This window comes from Corvus moneduloides, chromosome 21, assembly GCF_009650955.1.
Source record: "Corvus moneduloides isolate bCorMon1 chromosome 21, bCorMon1.pri, whole genome shotgun sequence".
Classification (NCBI taxonomy): domain Eukaryota; kingdom Metazoa; phylum Chordata; class Aves; order Passeriformes; family Corvidae; genus Corvus; species Corvus moneduloides.
In genome coordinates this window covers 7834380-7852911 of record NC_045496.1, presented here as the reverse complement: position 1 = coordinate 7852911, position 18532 = coordinate 7834380, and the positions used below count along the sequence as shown (strand labels likewise).

Here is an 18532-nt window from a genome sequence, read left to right as displayed (position 1 = left end):
AGGCAGCGAGGAGGAGATGCTGCTCCTCATCTGCTTGCTCAGGTGCCTCATCCCTAGAAAGCTGGAGATTACCTGGCTGGACACGGTGCTTCCTTCTCATCCCACCCACATCCCCCACCCACCACTCAGGGCATCTCACAGAGGAGGTTTTCAGATCTGAGAGATATTTTCCCTCTAAAACATATTCCTGTAGCTGCCATTGCAACTGTAGCCTGGGGGGATGGATTGGGGTCCCTCAATTTCCCCCTGCCCTACATCTGACATGGATTTTGGTTATCTCTTCAGCTCCCTGCATGCAAGGAGAGGGCTCAGCAGTGAACTGGAGAAGCCCCGTAACTTCTTGTAGGTTCAGCCTGGCTTTTATTACCTATACAGAACAGGGTAACATCCCAGGGCACTCCTGCAAAGCCTCTGCTTCACTCCTGGGAAAGGGCTTTACAGGTGGCCACTGCCAGGGTGCTTCCAAAGTCCTTTCTGGGAAGAGGAGGAGACTCAGATGCAGCAGTGAGGACACAGGGAACCCTTATCAGCCCCTGAATCTGAACATGCTGTCACTAACACTGCTGGCAACACAGCTGAACCCTGGCAACATCTGTTTGGGAGCAGAGAGCCTCGGGTGCAGTTGGACGCATCATGGAAACTCGTGGGAGTTATTAGTTTGTTTGTCTGAAATATGGATTTAAACAAAAAAGAAAACCCAACACCACCACAAAACAAATAAAATAACAGCCTCACACCAGGCATCAGGCCTTGTGTGAGAAAGGGAGGATGAGCAGCACAGGGTGTGCAGAGGGACCGTTTGCCTGCTGGGGTGCCTGGCTCTGTTTCTGGGCTCCACTGGGATTTTACAATCCCACAGCACGAGGTGAGTGCCTGCACAAAGCGGTCCCTGCTCGAGATGCAGCAGTTGCTGGTGTGGGGAAATGCTTCCAGCACTACCAGCAGCACCTCCTGGTGCCTGGACATGAGGGAGCAGGGTAACAACACCACCACTATGACAAAAACAACAGTACAATGCCTAATTGCTTTGTACTGGAGTGCTGTCCTGCCTTGAGAGCTCCCAGGAGAAGATGGGTTTCCTACTGGACCAGCATTTCATACAGCACCCCTTCCAAAAGATTCCCAAGTCATCCCAAAACTGGGAATCACTCCACTTGCCACAAGAATACAGCCATATCGGGGTAGGATGTGATATCTCCTGAGGAGCAGAAATGCTTGGAACAAGGAGAGGAGAAGGTTCTCCAGAGGGAACAGCAGGAACAGACCCAGGTAGGGATTCCTACAGGCTCACCAGGTTAACCCCACCAAAACCAACAGGCTGCTCAGCAGAGTGTGATTTAGGTCCTGGGATTTGCATTTTGTGCACAGAAGAGGGAATTCTGGTCCACCTTCCCTGTACACCACCCTTCAGTGGACACACCTAGTGCCACCACACACAGGACAGTGGGGACTTGTGGCCAGGACACATCTGCTGACACAGGCTGCCCGTTTATCACCTGGTGGAATAATACCCTTTTTGCTGGCAAATCCATCCAGAGGGAGTTAGGAAGGAAATCAATGGATGTGTCTGCCTGGGAATTTCTCCTGCACTGAGACATTGTCAGTGCAGTAGCCACCAGGTCTCTGTGAAGAGCTTGGACAGATTTAATGCTGCCCACTGTTAGTGATGGGCAAACCCTGCTGGGGCTGCGAGGAAGGCGTGGGTAGCATCCAGGGCAGTCAGTCTGGCACATCCATCCATGTGTGCAGGAAGGATAGGACAGGACAAGAGGGAATGGCTGGCAGAGAGTAGGGTCAGATGGGACATTAGGAAGAAATTCTTCCCTGTGAGGGTGGGGAGGCCCTGGCACAGGGTGCCCAGAGAAGCTGTGGCTGCCCCATCCCTGGCAGTGCCCAAGGCCAGGTGGGACAGGGCTTGGAGCAGCCTGAGATGGTGGAAGCTGTCCCTGCCCATGGCAGGGGCTGGAACGAGATGATCTTTAAGGTCCCTTCCAACCCAAACCACTCTGTGACTCCAGCCCTGGCTGAGGGGGAAACACCGCCCCAGCCAAACCATCAACCAACCACCAACACCCCAGTCCCGGAGCTCCGCGTCGGCTGGGCAAGGGATTGACAGCTCCCGAGGAACCGCTACGCGACTTTTGGGACACGCAGCCATCCCGCGGCCCGAATCCCGCGTGGGAACGCCATCCCCTGGGCGAAGGCAGGTGCTCAGCGCGGCCGGGGACGCAGGCTGCGGGCGCGGAGCTCGGGATGGGCGCTGCGGGGCGGGTCCCGGCTCGGCGGGGCAGTTGTGGCCGCGCCGGTCCGTGGGGCCCTGCTGCCCTCTCGTGGCACCGCGGCAGGACGGCGCTGGATGCCGGCACATCCCGGGATGCGGCACATCCCGCCGCCCCCGCCCCGCGGCCCCTCCGCGCCACCCGCGGGCTCTCGCCCGTCCGTCCGTCCGTCCGTCCTCATCCCGGCCACGCGCGCCTCGGGGACGGGAGGGAGCGCGGCAGCGAGGATGTGTAACATCCCCTGGGTGCCAGCGCTTGATAAACTCCCGAGCGCGAGGCTCCGTGAGCCCTTTTAATCTCCTGTTTGTAGCATGTGAAGGGGCTGGAAGGGACCTTACAGATCATCCCATTCCAACCCCCTGCCACGGGCAGGGGTGTCTCCCATCAGACCCATTAGGTTGCTCCAAGCCCCATCCAACCTTGCTTTGAACATGTCCAGGGATGGAGCAGCCACAGCCTCCCTGGGCAACCTGTGCCAGTGCCTCACACCCTCACAGTAAAAAATTTATTCTCAATGTCTAATCTAAATTTCCCCAGTTCCAATCTGTACCCATTACTCCTTGTCCTGTCATCACAGCTCCTGGAGAAGAGTCCCTTTATGTCCACAGTGCCACTGCCCCTCTTCACACCCCCCTCTCCCTGATGACGTTGTGCCCGCTGCTCCCAGCTGATTAACCAAACAATTAAACACAACCCTGACATCCAGCATCAAGGTGTGACCAGAGAGCTGCACCACAGCAACTCGTGACTGACTGGTGGCACGTGTGATCTCTGGTCTGCCACAGCCCCTCTGCCCTGGGCATGATCCCAAAGGTACCAGCAGGCAGAATCTGGAGGCAGATCACCTCTGCTGCCCGCAGGTTGGACAGGCAGGATCTCACCTCAGCTTCAGATGAGGTATTTACACACTTGCAAGCCTGAGGTATTAAGAAAAAAAGAGTTCTTAGAGACCTCTGATAACGCTCTATAAAAGGGGACTCTGAAGATACTCCCTGTGACTTTGCTTTGTCAAAGGAAGTGGCTCTGCAGACCCTGCACAGCCCCCAGTGTCCCCCCCAGTGCCTGCACCGGGTCTCACAAAGAGCACCCAGAGCCCTTCCCTGCTCATCCAACCCCTGGCAGCATCTCAGTGCTCACTCCCCTGCCTCCAGAACACTTTGGCCCCACAAGGGTGGCTCCACAACCCCCCAGATCACACCCACCTCCCACGGCAGCTGGCTCACTCTCTGCTCCAACACACTCACACCCCCCTTTCCCATGGGATGGCTGAGATCTTCCCAACCCTGCCAGCTGGATGTCTCACTACCAGCATGGGGCAGCCCCTTGGGACACACCACCTTGTCCATGGGTCAGGGTGAGCGGGGTCCCAGGCTGGACAACCTCTCCATCCTTCCTTGTCATGTAGGGTCCCCATACTCACACATGATGGATAACATCATCAGCTTGTCATTGTCACCTCTAATTAAATCCAGAGAGTCCTTTGTTTTCTCCCCAGGATGCACTGGAAGATTATTTCCTATTTCTACCATTGTTTTTTCCTCACACTGTTCATTTTCAGGTGTGGGTGGCTTCACAAGATCTGCCAGGCCACCCTGGTTTCAATGTTTACAAGCATTTTTCTTCCCCATATATCAGGGACTGAAAGAGCATTTCCCTGGAAAGGCCAGGAACTGGGAGTGAACCTTGTGTCCCCTTCCTGGGCACAGCAAGGCCCCCAGGGACCCAGTGGGGCTCCAAACAGCGGACTGTAACTCTCACTCGTTCTCTTTTGCAACCCTGGTCGGGCTTTGCATCTGCTCTCGCTGCCTGTGAGTGCATCCACTGCCCACACTGCTGATCCCTGCTGCTCCTGGGATGCAGATCCCTTCCAAATGAACGATTCTTTTCTAAACAAAGTGGGAAAAGCACCAAGAGCAGAAGGCGGCAAGACTTGCTGCATTATGCAAGTGCTTCCTTATGCAGGTTGGTGGTGGCTGGGACAGGTGAGCAGTGGAAAAGCGCTGCAGGCAGAGAGGCCACACGGAGGGATTTCAGGAAATGGTTAAACCGGGGACTTGCCTCTTCCCCAGGCAGTGAATTCCTTCGAGCCTGAGCCTCCAGACCTCCAGCTGCACGTCAGCTCTGGGCTGACCACGAGATGCTGCCCGGATGCTGCCCGTGGCACTGGAGCCGTGGCACCGCTGGTGTGTGAAGGACACGGTTCCCTTGGCTTCTCCCTGCTCCCAGAGCAAGACCCAAGCCCTGACATTCCCCAGTCTGCTGTGCAGCCCCACGGGGTCACAGGAGAAGGGGTCTCTCTGCCGTCTACCAAGCAGGTTCATGACTTCCAAAAATGGGACTGGAATGGGGTCAGTGCTCCTCATGGTGTTACTGGCTTCAGGAAACACTGGGCAAAGCCCAGCCATAGTCCAGTGGCCAAATCCCTGCCTCTGGCTACTACTGCCAGCCTGCAGTGTCTGCTCACAGCTGCAGCTGTACCCCAAAATAGTCCTTTTTGTCCTGGAGACCACAGGCTGCTCCAATGCAGAGCATGAAATGAGGAACACACGTTTTCAATAGGTGATGCAAAACCCATCAAATGCTCAGGAACCTGCTGGGGGAAGGGATAGGGAAAGAAAAAGGGGAAAGGGAAAAGGGGAAAAGGGGAAAAGGGGAAAAGGGGAAAAGGGGAAAAGGGGAAAAGGGGAAAAGGGGAAAAGGGGAAAAGGGGAAAAGGGGAAAAGGGGAAAAGGGGAAAAGGGAAAGGAAAGGAAAGGAAAGGAAAGGAAAGGAAAGGAAAGGAAAGGAAAGGAAAGGAAAGGAAAGGAAAGGAAAGGAAAGACGAGAAGGGAATGCAAGACAAGGCAAGGGAAATGAAAGAGGAAGGGAAAGGAAAAGAGTAGAGAAAGGAGAAGGGAAGGGAAAAGGTAAAGGGAAGATGAAAGAGAATGGGAAAGGGCTGCTCCCACAGCAGCACTGCCTGGTCAGGGAAAGGGGCAATGAACAACCCGCGCGTGCCGAAATTACATCTACAACTCGAATGAAAAGGAAAAAAAAAAACAAAAACAGAACAAACAAAACGCAAAGACGTTCCTGCTTCCCCTTTGTTTCTTTTAACCGTTCCCTTCACAACGAGCCGCAGCACAAGCCCGGCAGACCGAAGTCCATCCCGCGGCCCCTCCCCCCCGCCACAGCTCCCCCGTCCCCCCGGTGTCCCCCCTCCCCCGCCAGCCCCGGACTACATCTCCCGGCAGGCCCCGCGGGCGCGCCCACGTGACGCGCGGCGCGCGGCGCACGCCGGGAGCGGCGCGGCCCGGAGCGGCGGCAGGTGAGGAGCGCGCGCGCGGGGCGCGGCGGCGGCGCCCCCTGCAGGGCGGGGCGGGCAGGGCGGGACCCCCGGGCGGGCGGCGTGAGGGGACGGGCGGGAGGGGTCGGAGGGAAGGGCACGGCTCGGCTCGGCTCGGCTCGGCTCGGCTCGGCACGGCACGGCACGGCACGGCACGGCACGGAGGGGATGGCTTGGGAACGGGGCGGCCGGGCCGCGCCCCGCGGGGTGGGCGCTCCCCGCCGCGCTGAGGGGCAGGAGCGAGGGGTCCGCCTCGCTTCGTCCGCCCCCGGCACCGGCGCGGCGGCCGAGGCAGAGCGGGCTCGGACCGCGCCCCGCTGCCATTGACCCCACGGCGTGGCCCCGGCGCTGCGGCCGGACGGACCCTGGGCGTGTGCTCTGAGCGGACACGGCGCTCAGACACCGGCACAGGTCACTCCATGGCTGCCCCATCCCTGCCATGTCCGAGGCCAGGCTGGGCGGGAGCAGCCTGAGCTGGTGGAAGGTGTCCCCCCGTCCGTGGCAGGGAGTGGAATTAGGTCATCGTTAAGGGCCTTCCAACCCAACCCCTTGGATTTTTTCAGTGAACCCCCCCCCCCCCCCCCCCGCAAAACCCAGGGGTTGTCCTGCCGGTTTTGTTGTTGTGACAACTCCTGTCAGCGGCGTTTATTTTGCAGCATTACCCCATTATTTTCCCTCGTTAATGACACGAGCTCTGAATTACAAGTGAAGCCGGTTGTCTCACCACAGACACTCGCTAAAAGCTACCGGGTGACAAGAGAAACCACGGCAGGAAATTTCTTTCGAATGTAAGGAAACCAAACTCGCATAATTCACAGTTTTATGGCTTGATCCTCAGCTGAGGCTTTCTGTAATACCCTGCTCTGCGTCAGAGGAACTGTCCCGGGAGGGACCGACACGCAAGAACAACTCGCTGTTAAGGAAACTTCCGTGGAGGCACAGCCGAGTGTGAGAGGGAGATAAAAGGAAAAAATAATGTCCCATTACTGAGGGCATGCTGATATTCCAATAAAGGGGGTTATATATGAAAAGAATGTCATACAAATCAGCTCTCTAAAAGCCCAACCTGACTTAAAATCCCATCCACCATTGTTCTTTAATGAAAATACTTGTTTTAAAGGCAGCTTTTAATGTAACTCTCAGTACCTGGTGCCTGTGCTGCTCCCTCGTCCTTCCCTGAGCGAGTCTTTTGATGTGTTTCCAAGGAAAGAAAGAATAATGAACCTGGTATCCTGTGTTTCATTTTTAAAAATCATCTTAAATCACAGATTTTTTCCTCCCTCAGAGGAAGGTTTCTGTTCTCCATGGCAGTGCCCAGGTTTCTGCTTCCCCAGGGCCAGGGCTGTGGTACTCTAACTGCCGCTGTCAAGCTGATCCCAGCATGGTGCCTGGAGATTCTGCCACAGCACTGAATCCCCTCCTGAAATACGTGCTTTAAAGGACTCTGAACTGCAGCTGACAAATTAAAATTAGGGTTCTTTTTTTTTTCTTTTCCGTATGAGCATAAAGAACTTTTCCTCCTTGCTGTTGTTTTCCTGCACAGGAACACACAGCAAACTGAGATACACAGAATCTTTCCGAAGGAGGGAAGAGGCAGACCCAGCAGGGAAGTGAGAATGCTGTGTGCATGCAGCCATTTCTCAGAGAGAGCTGTCTGTTCACATCCCTCTGCCACCCTCTCTTCATTTCAAAGACTAACTACTTCCTTCTCCTCCTCCTCTCCCCTAGAAGAAAGGTTTTCTTCCCTATTTTTTAGTGGCTAAGCAGTACAATAGCAAAGGATTTGAAACCCAGTCTAGTGAATAATAACTTAATGATGTGAGCCCTGTGCTGTTCCTTTTGAATGGATGGCTGCTTTGGCAGGAGAGCTGCTGGGACCTGCTCCCTGCTGGGAGGGATGTGAGGGTGGAGAAGCCTGGATTGAAGCTGAACAGCAACCAGAGTGGTGTAAAACTGAACCAGGAGACGAGAACGAGGTCAACGCTGCGAGATTGTTAAATGAGGAGAAATTAAATGCAGTTAAGCTGAGTTCAGGAGCTAATAGCGAACATTGGGAGTGTGTTTGGAGTTTGGATGTTTGGAGTTGTCTGTTAACTCCATTATTGCTAATGCCTGCCTGAGCTGTGTTTAATTGGCATGAAGCATGGTGCAGCATGGCAGAGGTTAATAAGATGCACCGGCATCAGAGCTTCTCTGTCTGTTTTCAGTGTGCACAGTCACCCCAGAACGAGTGGAAGCTGACAGAGCATTCCTGCTACTTTCACTTCCTGGCAAATGTATGAAACCTTGAAAATGTGTTTTGGCTCTCTAGCAAAGCAGAGCGAACCAAGCACATTTATTTCGTTGGTGTCTGATGTCACATCTGAATGCAGGTCTCCAGAGGTGATCTATTAATGTCCTAAAGCATCACACCATCTGGTTCCTCCTTTGATGCGCAACATTTGAATGCCTGGTTTAATCTCCCTGGGTTTCAGTAAATTCTGTAAACTCCGAGGCTTGGCAGCAGGAGATGGGCACCATGAGGAGGTGATTCAGTCATCAATATCTACTGGGCTTCCATATTGCTGCCATTACACTTCTTTCAGTGCTACTTTACAAATTTTGCAAGTGAATAATTCATCGCACTGGGAGCTGCAAGTTAGGTTTGAAATTTGCCCACCCTGAGATTAGCTATGACTAATCCATCCTTCCCAACACAGAAAAGCTAACTGGGTTTCTTTTTCTGCAGGGTTAGGCGATAAGTCAGAAATAAATTGCATGTATACATAGCTGCTGGTGGTGACATAAATCACATTTCCCTTTTTTCTTCCTGGACAGAATCGGAGCACCTTGGAATAGATGTGAGCACAAGGCACTGCGGCGGATAAAGCTGCCTTGGAGCACCATGGCTGCCGCCCCTCATCTCAACTCGGACGCGCTCCGAGAGGTCCTGGAGTGCCCCATCTGCATGGAGTCCTTCACCGAGGAGCACCTGAGGCCCAAGCTCCTGCACTGTGGGCACACCATCTGCAAGCAGTGCCTGGAGAAGCTCCTGGCCAACAGCATCAACGGGATCCGGTGCCCCTTCTGCAGCAAGATCACGCGGATCACCAGCTTGGCCCAGCTCACCGACAACCTCACCGTGCTGAAGATCATCGACACAGCCGGCCTGGGGGAAGTGGTGGGACTTCTCATGTGCAAGGTCTGCGGGAGGAGGCTGCCAAGACACTTTTGCAAGAGCTGTAGCTTGGTTTTGTGTGAGCCATGCAAGGAGGCTTCGCACATGCCCCAAGGACACAGAGTCATTGCTATCAAAGAGGCTGCTGAGGAGCGTAGGAGGGAATTTGGGACCAGGCTTGCCAGGCTTCGAGAGCTCATGGGTGATCTTCAGAAAAGGAAAGCTGCTCTAGAGGATGTTTCAAGAGACCTGCAATCCAGATACAAAGCGGTTCTGCAGGAGTACAGCAAAGAGGAGCGCAAGATCCAGGAAGAGCTGGCCAGGTCACGCAAGTTCTTCACCACCTCTTTGTCTGAAGTGGAGAAGATAAATAACCAGGTGATGGAGGAGCAAGCTTACCTACTGAACTTAGCAGAAGTGCAGATAATGTCTCGCTGTGACTACTTCCTTGCCAAAATAAAGCAGGGAGATATAGCTCTCCTGGAGGAGGCAGCAGATGAGGAAGAACCAGAACTGACAAACAGTCTCCCGAGGGAGCTGACTCTCCAAGAGGTGGAACTCCTTAAGGTGAGCCATGTGGGACCACTGCAGATCGGGCAGGTGGTGAAGAAACCCCGGACAGTTAACGTGGAGGAATCGCTCATGGAAACCGCAGCATCCTCCTTTGTACCATTTCGGGAGCCTGACTTGGTGCAGGAGGAGCCCAGCTGCACCCCCCATTCCTCGCCAGCCAAGCCAAGGATGCCTGAAGCAGCCACGAGCATCCAGCAGTGTTCCTTCATCAAGAAGATGGGCTCCAAGGGCAGCCTGCCAGGGATGTTCAACCTCCCCGTCAGCCTGCACGTCACCAGCCAAGGCGAGGTCCTCGTGGCAGACCGGGGCAACTTCCGAATCCAGGTTTTTACCCGCAAAGGCTTCCTGAAGGAGATCCGCCGGAGCCCCAGCGGCATCGACAGCTTTGTGCTGAGTTTCCTTGGAGCAGACTTGCCCAACTTGACCCCCCTTTCTGTCACCATGAACTGCCACGGGCTGATCGGTGTGACAGACAGCTACGACAACTCTGTCAAGGTGTACACCATGGATGGCCACTGCGTGGCGTGTCACCGGAGCCAGCTGAGCAAGCCCTGGGGCATCGCCGCGCTGCCCTCGGGCCAGTTCGTTGTCACCGACGTGGAAGGGGGGAAGCTCTGGTGCTTCACTGTGGACCGTGGCATGGGGGTGGTGAAGTACAGCTGCCTGTGCAGTGCCGTGCGCCCCAAGTTTGTCACCTGCGACGCTGAAGGGACCATTTACTTCACTCAGGGGCTGGGGCTCAACCTGGAGAACCGGCAGTACGAGCACCACTTAGAAGGAGGCTTCTCCATCGGCTCCGTCGGCCCAGATGGGCAGCTGGGACGCCAGATCAGCCACTTCTTCTCCGAGAATGAGGATTTCAGGTGCATTGCTGGGATGTGCGTTGATGCCAGGGGAGACCTGATCGTTGCTGACAGCAGTCGCAAGGAAATCCTGCATTTTCCTAAAGGAGGCGGCTACAACATCTTAATCCGGGAGGGACTCACCTGCCCGGTGGGCATTGCCATTACTCCCAAAGGGCAGCTGCTGGTGCTGGACTGTTGGGATCATTGCATTAAGATCTACAGTTACCACCTGAGAAGATACTCCACCCCTTAAAAGGCTCGGTTGCAAGCAAAGCCTGTCTTGGCAGTGGAGATTCTTCCAGTCTCCTTGCAATCTGACGAGAACCATTGTCAAGCCTTCAGGAAGACTGTGCCATAACTGAAGGGGATTTGGCATAGAGGCCATCATGTTCTGTGTTTAGAAACAAAATAGCTTTTGTGGTGGTGGTGGTGGTCTGCTTTTTCTTCTTTTTTATATAAAACCTATACAAATAAGAACAAGCACGAGGGAAAGGATCCATCCTCTGCAGTCTTGGTTCTTGTGACTGGTCACTCCATAAACCTCCTCACCTCCTTATGCCACATCTCCTACACTTCCAGCTTCAACCATTGTGTCTTCCTTTGTGCCATAAGTGCTGACTGACTGCTCTAAATCACCTTCCCTCAGAGAACTAGCAGAGGCAATCCTGTGGTACTTGCAAGGAACTGGGTAGCAGTTGTCTGGGCAACTCCTAGAGAGAGCAATTTGTGCTTGCAGCACTGCATAAAACGAAATGGCCTCTTCAACCGCGCAGAGATGGAGCTTTGCTTCCACCCTGACGAGGCAGGGTTGTCTCTCCCATTTTTCTGGTGTTCAAGAGATTGCCCCGTCGTGCCATTTGTGAATTGTGTCTGTTCATGTGAAGTGAGTACTGTGCAATTGTGGGAGACGGAGCTGAGCCAGAGAATTAACCTCTTTATTCCTGAGTTGTAAGAAGACGGAGGTTTTATTCCTAATCAGAGCTCTGCTAGGTAGAAGGGGGTAAAAAGGGAGGGGGCTGGAGGAAAAAAATAAAGAGGGGAAACCTAGGATTGCTATTTACTGTTGTTTTATTATTAAATGTATCCTGGAAACTGTCTTTGGAAGGTCTATCTGGGATCTAAAACTTCCTGGGGAGGGAGGGAAGAGCTGGGGGAATAAGACTGAAAGATTGTAGGAAATGAGATAAAATGCAATGCATTGTATGTTCACCTGCACTTCACTACTCTGCATTCCAGACCACTGCATTTAGCAATAGCTTTCCACTCATCTGCACCTCCTCTGTGCAAGGAGATAGGGATGGGCAGGGGGGACTATTTCACTTCTGGTTTTTTAAGACTTGGAAGCACATCCATTGGTGCACTGCCTTTTTTTTCCCTTGCACAGCAAAACACTACATTCCTCAGATTTTTTTTTTTCCTTGTAATTCTTTTTTCCACGACACCAGCAGGCACCAGAGTTGCTGCTCATCACGGCTTTGGGCCAAACGAAGCACAAAACTGCAGCTGTGTGAACCAAGGCCCCCACAGTGCTGCTCTCCTGGCTGATAAATGCGTACCTCAGTGTGGTGCTGCTCGACCAGAATAGTTTATTGAAAGGAAGGACGCATTTAAATAGGGCACAGTGGTAGCATGTTAATCTGCCACAGATAATAGTTACACTGCAGTGCATTTATTTGTTGCCATCAAGAACATAGTTGCAAATTTGGGGCCACGACAGACAATATAAAAGCTGATTTTATGGTGGCTGCCGTGCTCCAGCAAATTGTTTGCTACTTGTCCTACAGCATGTTTGCAACAGGTGATTTTATTTTTTTTTTTTGAAGCCCATATACTTTTCCCTACTGAAACAGCAAAGAGAAACAGGCTGGCGAGCTGCTGCTGCTCTAGCTGGATGTTTGGCAGTTAAAGGGATTGCAGAAAAAGCACTGGAAGCAGATTTTGGTGGGATTTGGGGTTTTTTTTCCCTCTTTTTGTTGTGCTCAGACAGTGCTAAAGGAGTGAGCATGCAAACACAGCTGTGTGATGAAGCTTCCTTCATGGCAACTTCCAATTTCTCCTGCTATAATGTGCTGGGAAAAGCTTGGGGAGAAGGGATGGTGCTGAGGGAGCCCAGGGGACTCGACTCCCCCTCCCTCCTGAGCTGCTCTGTGTGTTTGCCAAGGCTACCAGCTTCTACTCACTATTCACATTCTCTGCTTCTCTTTTTTGGGTGGGAGGGGGCAGTTGCCCAAGGCATGTGACAGCAATCTGAGGAGCCTTTCTCATCCTGAGTATGTGTTTTGGGGAGGTGATGAGGATTACTGGGCTGTGCTGCAGTTCATGACATTGTAACTGAAGGCATTTTTGCAGTTTTATGGCAATGGCAGTTCCTCTCCTTCTGGTTTCTTTTAAACATTTCTCCTGCTTCCAAGAACTGCTCCACATGGGACGCTACCGTGGACCTGAATAATTAAAGCAATATTATCTATGATAATATGTACCTCTGTAAATTTTCTGTTCCCATGGATTTTTTTTTTTTTTTTTTGCAATAAACAGCACAACTACTAGCAATAACATTTCCTGGAGTGCTTGAAAAAAAATAAAAAAGGAAAAAAAATAAATGCTGGTCCAGTAAACTGAGCAGTTGGTTACTCCAGCCTGTTCCTGGTTACAGAGTTCAAACAAAACGTCTGTCATCTGTTTCTCACTCAGAGAATTAAGAAAAATAACACCACCCTGGGAGGCACTGGTGGGCCAGGACACTGCAATCAGCGCCTGGGGCTCTGTCTTGCCTGCAACTCTTGAAGTCTGGGGTTTCAAGGAGAAAAGAAAACCTGCTGTCCCTCACCCAGGGTCTGCACACCCCCTGACAAATCTCGACTGTGAGATGATTATACAGAGCTCTTTTTGCTGTGGTGCTCCCACACAGTGCCATGATCATCTGCCAAATGAGGTGAAATGGAGTAATTAAGGATTATGTTGAAATAGTTTGGCTCCTGCTCTGTACCTGGAGGAAGAGCTTGTCTGGTCATATGTATGTGTTTGGTTTTTAAAGATCGTGTAATAAAGGAAAAATTGATCCAATTAAAAGTGCATTGCAAACGGCTCATTTTCTTATTAAAACACTTCATCTTCTCCCCTCGGTGGCAGATTGGATTTTACAGCCAGTGGGGATTAGATTGGGAACACAGTGGCTACGAGACCCTTTTTGTGTGTCAGGTTGCCAAGAATAAATCTGATCTCAGCAGGCTCGTGGAACTTTTCCTGACACTTCCCTACCCACCTTATAAATAAATGCTGTGGTTTTGTACCTTAACTCACACTGCCACAAGGGCAATATCTTCCTTGTAACCTGACGTTTCAAAAGTCTGGTTCGAGTTCACTGGCCCTGGAAGCTCAACAGAACGTGGGAGCCTGGCTGAAAACTCCATCCCCTGTGTCCCTGGCTCATCCATGGTCTGCCAGCAGGGACCCGTGGTGCAGCCAGGGGACTGGACACATCAGGAGCCACGGGCTCACCTAGAAGACCTCAGACTTTGGTGCACTTACACTGTGAGGGCATAAAACCCCTGGGTTTCCTTCATCTGTAGTCCCCCTCCTTCGAGGCACCAGCTCAGGCTGTTCTTTTGTTGTTGCACCATGATTAAATTATTTTAAGGATCAAGACTGCCATGGGAGCTGAGCTGGTGAGGAAACCTGGTGTGACTGAGTGTGGGGGGTGTAGCTGTGAAGGTGCCTCGACCCCGGCTCGGGTGGCGCCAGTGTGGCTGCCAGAGGGGCTCCTGCATGGCCAGCAGGGACATTTCCTCAACAGGTACATCCACAGCACGTGCAGGATCTCCCCTTGTTCAGCCACCTGGCTGAGCTGGGTGAAGGATGTCATCACTTGGGCTCATCTCAGCTCTTCAAACAGGTATGTATTTCTGGTTTATCAAACATTATTCAACCCTTGCAGAACAGCTGCCGTGTGGTGCTGTTACACCTCCCCTGCAGCTTTATCACAGGTTTTGATTTCTTAGGGTAAAACAGCTAAGCCATGGACATTGTTCTGGGCAAAACCAGGAGCCAGGGAATGAAGGGATGAGGAGGAGAGCCTGTTCCTCATCAAAGGGGGCAAAGCTACAAAAGTAAAAATAAAGCCAGATGCTTTGAGTCATTTCTATTGTACAGCTTAAGTGATTTTTCTGGATCATTACTCAATGCGAGGATTTAAAGTTATTTCATTTTGCACAACTAATTACTCGACTTGCCTGGCAATTCTGGATTACAATGAGCAGTGCATAAGGTCATTTAGCAGACTGAGTCACAGCACATGTTTTAGTCTAAACTAAATTTCATGGCAACCAGCTAGATTGTTCTTACCTCCTCCGAACAAAATGTTGAAATCTGAGGTTTTGAAATAAATGTAATGACATAAACCAAGTAAGAGTGTTAGAAAGGTAATAGAGTGGTTGTACATAGGGACAGATCTCAAAAACGGAAATTCTTTGTGTTCTGCTTCTGACCAAGGACATATAAGGGAAACCCATTATGTCCTTTAACAGATGAAAAAGCAGCCTTACAGCTTTCTTAATGCACCTGATTGCATCTAGGAAAGGAAAACTAAAGGTTCCTGCGGACTAGTTCAATCTTAATTGTGTTAATGGCAGTATCAGACCTGAAGGGAGACAAATGGAGCCTTGAAAGGACAGGAGGGAGCCACAGGCCCTACTCAGAGGAACACAGACTGCTATTTTAGCAGAGCTCCAGGCTCTACCCTGAATTTTATGAAGGATATTCATGAAGATCTTCTGTCAATACTGCTGAGCTCACAAGAAAGCATGAAGGCTGTCGCCTGCTACAGGTAAATGCCATTCATGGAGTGTGGTCCAAGAGAAGAGAAGCAAGGACTGGGGAGGACAGGGAGCAGAAAGGCTTCGGGAATGTGACAGGACCTGCCAGAACACAGCCCCTCCACGGACTGTTCCCATAAATGATCGATTACTGAGAGGGAACATGAACATCTTTCCAATCTGCAGCAGCCACAGGCTGAGCTTGCTGAGCACTCAGTGTGGCCAGGGAACCTCAGCCAAGGAAACTCTATCTAGAGATCATAGGAAATTCAAGAAAAACAAACATTTGCCTCACTGCAGACCTAAAGTAACCTCCCAGCTGGGCAGTGAAACCCTCTGGATCTCCCCCACCCATGCACACACATCCTAAGCCCATCAGCATCCCTTCCTGCTTCCCAGCTGGGCTTCTCCAGTGGGAATAAGCAAGCTGGAACAGCTCTTGCAGACCACAGCTGTCAGATTTTGCAACCAGAGCAGCTCTCCCCCTTCCCTAAGCAAGCTCTCCTCCTCCTCACCAGCCAGGACGAGGAACCACAGAGCAGCCAGCTCTCTGATGAACTTTTATCAGTGAAGTGGCTCCCAGCAGGTGGATTTGCTGGATGGGGTATCACTCTCTTCCCTGCTGGACATTTTCTGAGTCTCCGAGGTGGGGTGACTCCCAGCCTCCACCTCCAGTTTTATTATTATGGCACTGTGTGGTGAGGAATAGCCCAGTTTGGGTCAGCTGTCCTGGCTGCATCATCTCCCAACAACTTGTCCACCCCAAACTAGTGACTGTGGGGACAGAATGAAGAGGAAGCCTGGATGCCATGGAGACACTGCTCAGCAGCAGCCAGCACTTCGGGGTGTTATCCACACTGGTTTCACCAGAAATCCAAAGCTCAGCACCACTGTGACAAAGCCAGTTTGCTCCATCCTGCCAGGCCCAGCACATTCTTTCACACAGCAGGAGCTGGCTGGGGACATCACGTTTGTCCCAGCTGCCAAATGAAGGTGCTCACACAACTGCTACCAACTTAATGAGGCACCGTCAGCGTTAAATGCTGGCTCCAACGGGGAAGAAAACCGATGTGGGCTCCCGTGGCACAGATCAATGGCTGGGTCGATCTCAAGGTTCCTGCTTGGAGGACATTCAGTGTGTTAAAGCATTGCTTGGCTGCACAGAGCCAGAGCAAGCAGCCCAAAAAATGGGCTTTTAATCACTCTGCATGAAGTAAAATTGGAGTTTGCTTTGGTGTGCTCATGGACTGAGGCTGTTCCTGTGAGGAAGCCTGGGGGATGCTCCCATGCTGAAGGAGCGCAGTGCTCGGTGTGCCACAGCTGTGCCACCGTGCCTGTCTGGCTCTCTCTTGCAGGATTCACTCCGGCCAATCCTTAGGAACAAGGGCAGGCTGCTCTGTCACCTCCTTTCCCCCCACATACCCCTCATCCACCTGCAGGAGGAAGGGGAATGAACACTTCTCACTCCTCCAGGCAGAGCAGGCTGCCCGCTCTGTGCTGTCCCTGGCCACAGGCGGATCCCTTTCCTTGCCCTTGGCAGAAGGAAGAGCTCTGCAGATACTGACCCATGTCACAGGCTCTGTGCCGGCACTGGGGCGGCTCCAGCCCTGGCACGGAGCCAGCGCCTGCCCTGGCACCAGCGGCGTGAGCTTCTCTTCAAAACCACGTTTTCAATTAGGGCTCGACACGCAGATTGTGCCTTTATTGTTGCAGGCCTCCTCCTGAGGCCTGGCGATTGATTTATGAAGTTGATTAAAATATTAAAATAATTTTGTGCGGTGCTGCAAACACCCCGTAATGTGCATTTTTCTCAGAGCTGGTGTTGTTCCAATTAGCTTGAGACTCTCCTCTATCCCTCCTCTTGTGACCTGTTTTGTCCACTAACAAATTACAGTTATTCTGGCCCTACTTTTATATTTATTAGAGCTGATGCATATGTGAGCTCACTGAGCAGTTCAGAACGGGCTGGTGAGCAGCGGGGATCCCGGCAGGCCAGAGCTGTTCTGAGTGGAGAAGGCATCCAGAACTGTCTAGCTGGAGCTATTTATTCCGATCTGCCTTATGTCACTGGCAAAATGAGGGTAAATCAGTAGAGAAGCTGGGAATAAAATCCATCTACCATGAACAGCAAGCTCTTTCTCTTGGCTAACTGGGAGCTCTCTGGGACAATGCCCTGGGTTTCCCATGACACTTTCTCTGTCCACAAGCTGATCTCCTGAAGAACCCTGAACATCCTTAATGTCCTCCCAAGAGCATTTTCTGGCCATCAGAGAGCTAAATATAACACTGGTCACCTCTGCATTGCCCACAGCCTCGAAGTTCAGCCTCACTGACCCCACCAGCCACCGAAGCCACAGACGGTGCCACGCACAGAGCCGAAGACTGGGCCAGCACCTGCTGCCCAAATGCTGCACAGCCAGGAGTCAAAGGTTTATGTCCAGGCATTACATACAACCCCCCAGGGGATCCCTGGAGGCCCATGAGTGCTTTGGTGCTTCACAGGCAGTGGGAAAGGATGCTCTGGATGCCCCACAAATGCCTGGGCAGCCAGGCACAGCTCCAGGAATGGGGGCAGGACCTGGGTGGGGAGCGAGGGATCCACCTCGGCCAGCTGCATACCATGGACTAAAAAGGAAATTATTCTGTCAGTGAGACACTGCTGTGCTTCAGGCCCTGTGCCACCACGGGGCTTTGTGGCTGAGCCCTGAGCCACCTCTGCCCATGACATGGGGGAGGTGGGAGTGAGGGAACAGGAGATATTTCACCACCAGATCAAGCGCTGTTCGTATCCTCTCTGGCCCCAGCATTGTGGAACAGCAGCAATGCTTGTGCCAGGCTTGGACTGCAGCAGCTGCCTCTCATTCCCACCTCTCATTCTCCTGGGAAAGCCCTGTCTGAGGGGATGGTGCTGGGACCATGGGGCACTCAGGGTCTGCTCCCCACCAACACATTTGTCCCTGGATTGCAGGGAGTGCTCCCAAGTGATTAATAACATCATGAGTACATAAACAACCCACCTGCACGTGCCTTCTCCTGCTAAATAGGGGCATTGCTATGGCAAACTTCATTTATCACTATTTAAAACCCAAACAAACGAGTACAGGGTGTTATAAAGACGCTTACAAGACGAGCTGCACTGGGAAAACGGAGAAGTAAATGAGCCAAGAGCAAGGGAGGCGGCGTGTGGGAGAACACCTCTCTCTGCCTGGTTCCAGGGAGTGAGGCTGCTCTTGGCAGTGCCACCAGGACAGGAGGCAAGTGCCCTGATGACCTCTGTCATCATCAGTCCTAAGGTGGGCTCTACGATACACCACAGATGTTTTTTGAATAGAAAGATAGCAGATCCAGGGAATATCCCCAACTCCCTGGAGGAGAGAGATGAATTGGCAAATGGAAGGCTACAGCGATAAGGCAGTTTTTATAAACATAACCTAATTGTATTACTTCAAAGTCCTGAAGTTTATTGCCCTGTTTAATGATGTGTCTCATTATTTATGATGTAGCACAATGAGGCTGCTATTGATTTAATGCACTTCCTTAAA

At 52.2% G+C, this 18532-nt stretch overlaps 2 protein-coding genes across 4 annotated transcripts in view; one reads left to right on the top strand and one right to left on the bottom strand.

The window, feature by feature from the left end:
* Positions 1-18532, bottom strand: part of ASTN2 (astrotactin 2) — a 277000-nt gene that overhangs the window by 97303 nt on the left and 161165 nt on the right. The gene's annotated exons all lie outside the window — the stretch shown is intronic.
* On the top strand, positions 5551-13251 carry TRIM32 (tripartite motif containing 32). Of its 2 annotated transcripts, none has more exons than XM_032130548.1 (2): positions 5551-5586; positions 8422-13251. In XM_032130548.1, the coding sequence occupies exon 2, from the start codon at positions 8489-8491 to the stop codon at positions 10430-10432; it is 1944 nt and encodes a 647-aa protein (XP_031986439.1). In that variant the 5' UTR covers positions 5551-5586; positions 8422-8488; the 3' UTR covers positions 10433-13251. The 2 variants fall into 2 exon arrangements, with proteins under 2 accessions (XP_031986439.1, XP_031986440.1); XM_032130549.1 differs by lacking the exon at positions 5551-5586 and adding an exon at positions 6185-6392.

Excerpts from the sequence above, each read along its gene's own strand:
- TRIM32 (XM_032130548.1), top strand. The coding sequence starts at position 8,489 with ATGGCTGCCGCCCCTCATCTCAACTCGGACGCGCTCCGAGAGGTCCTG.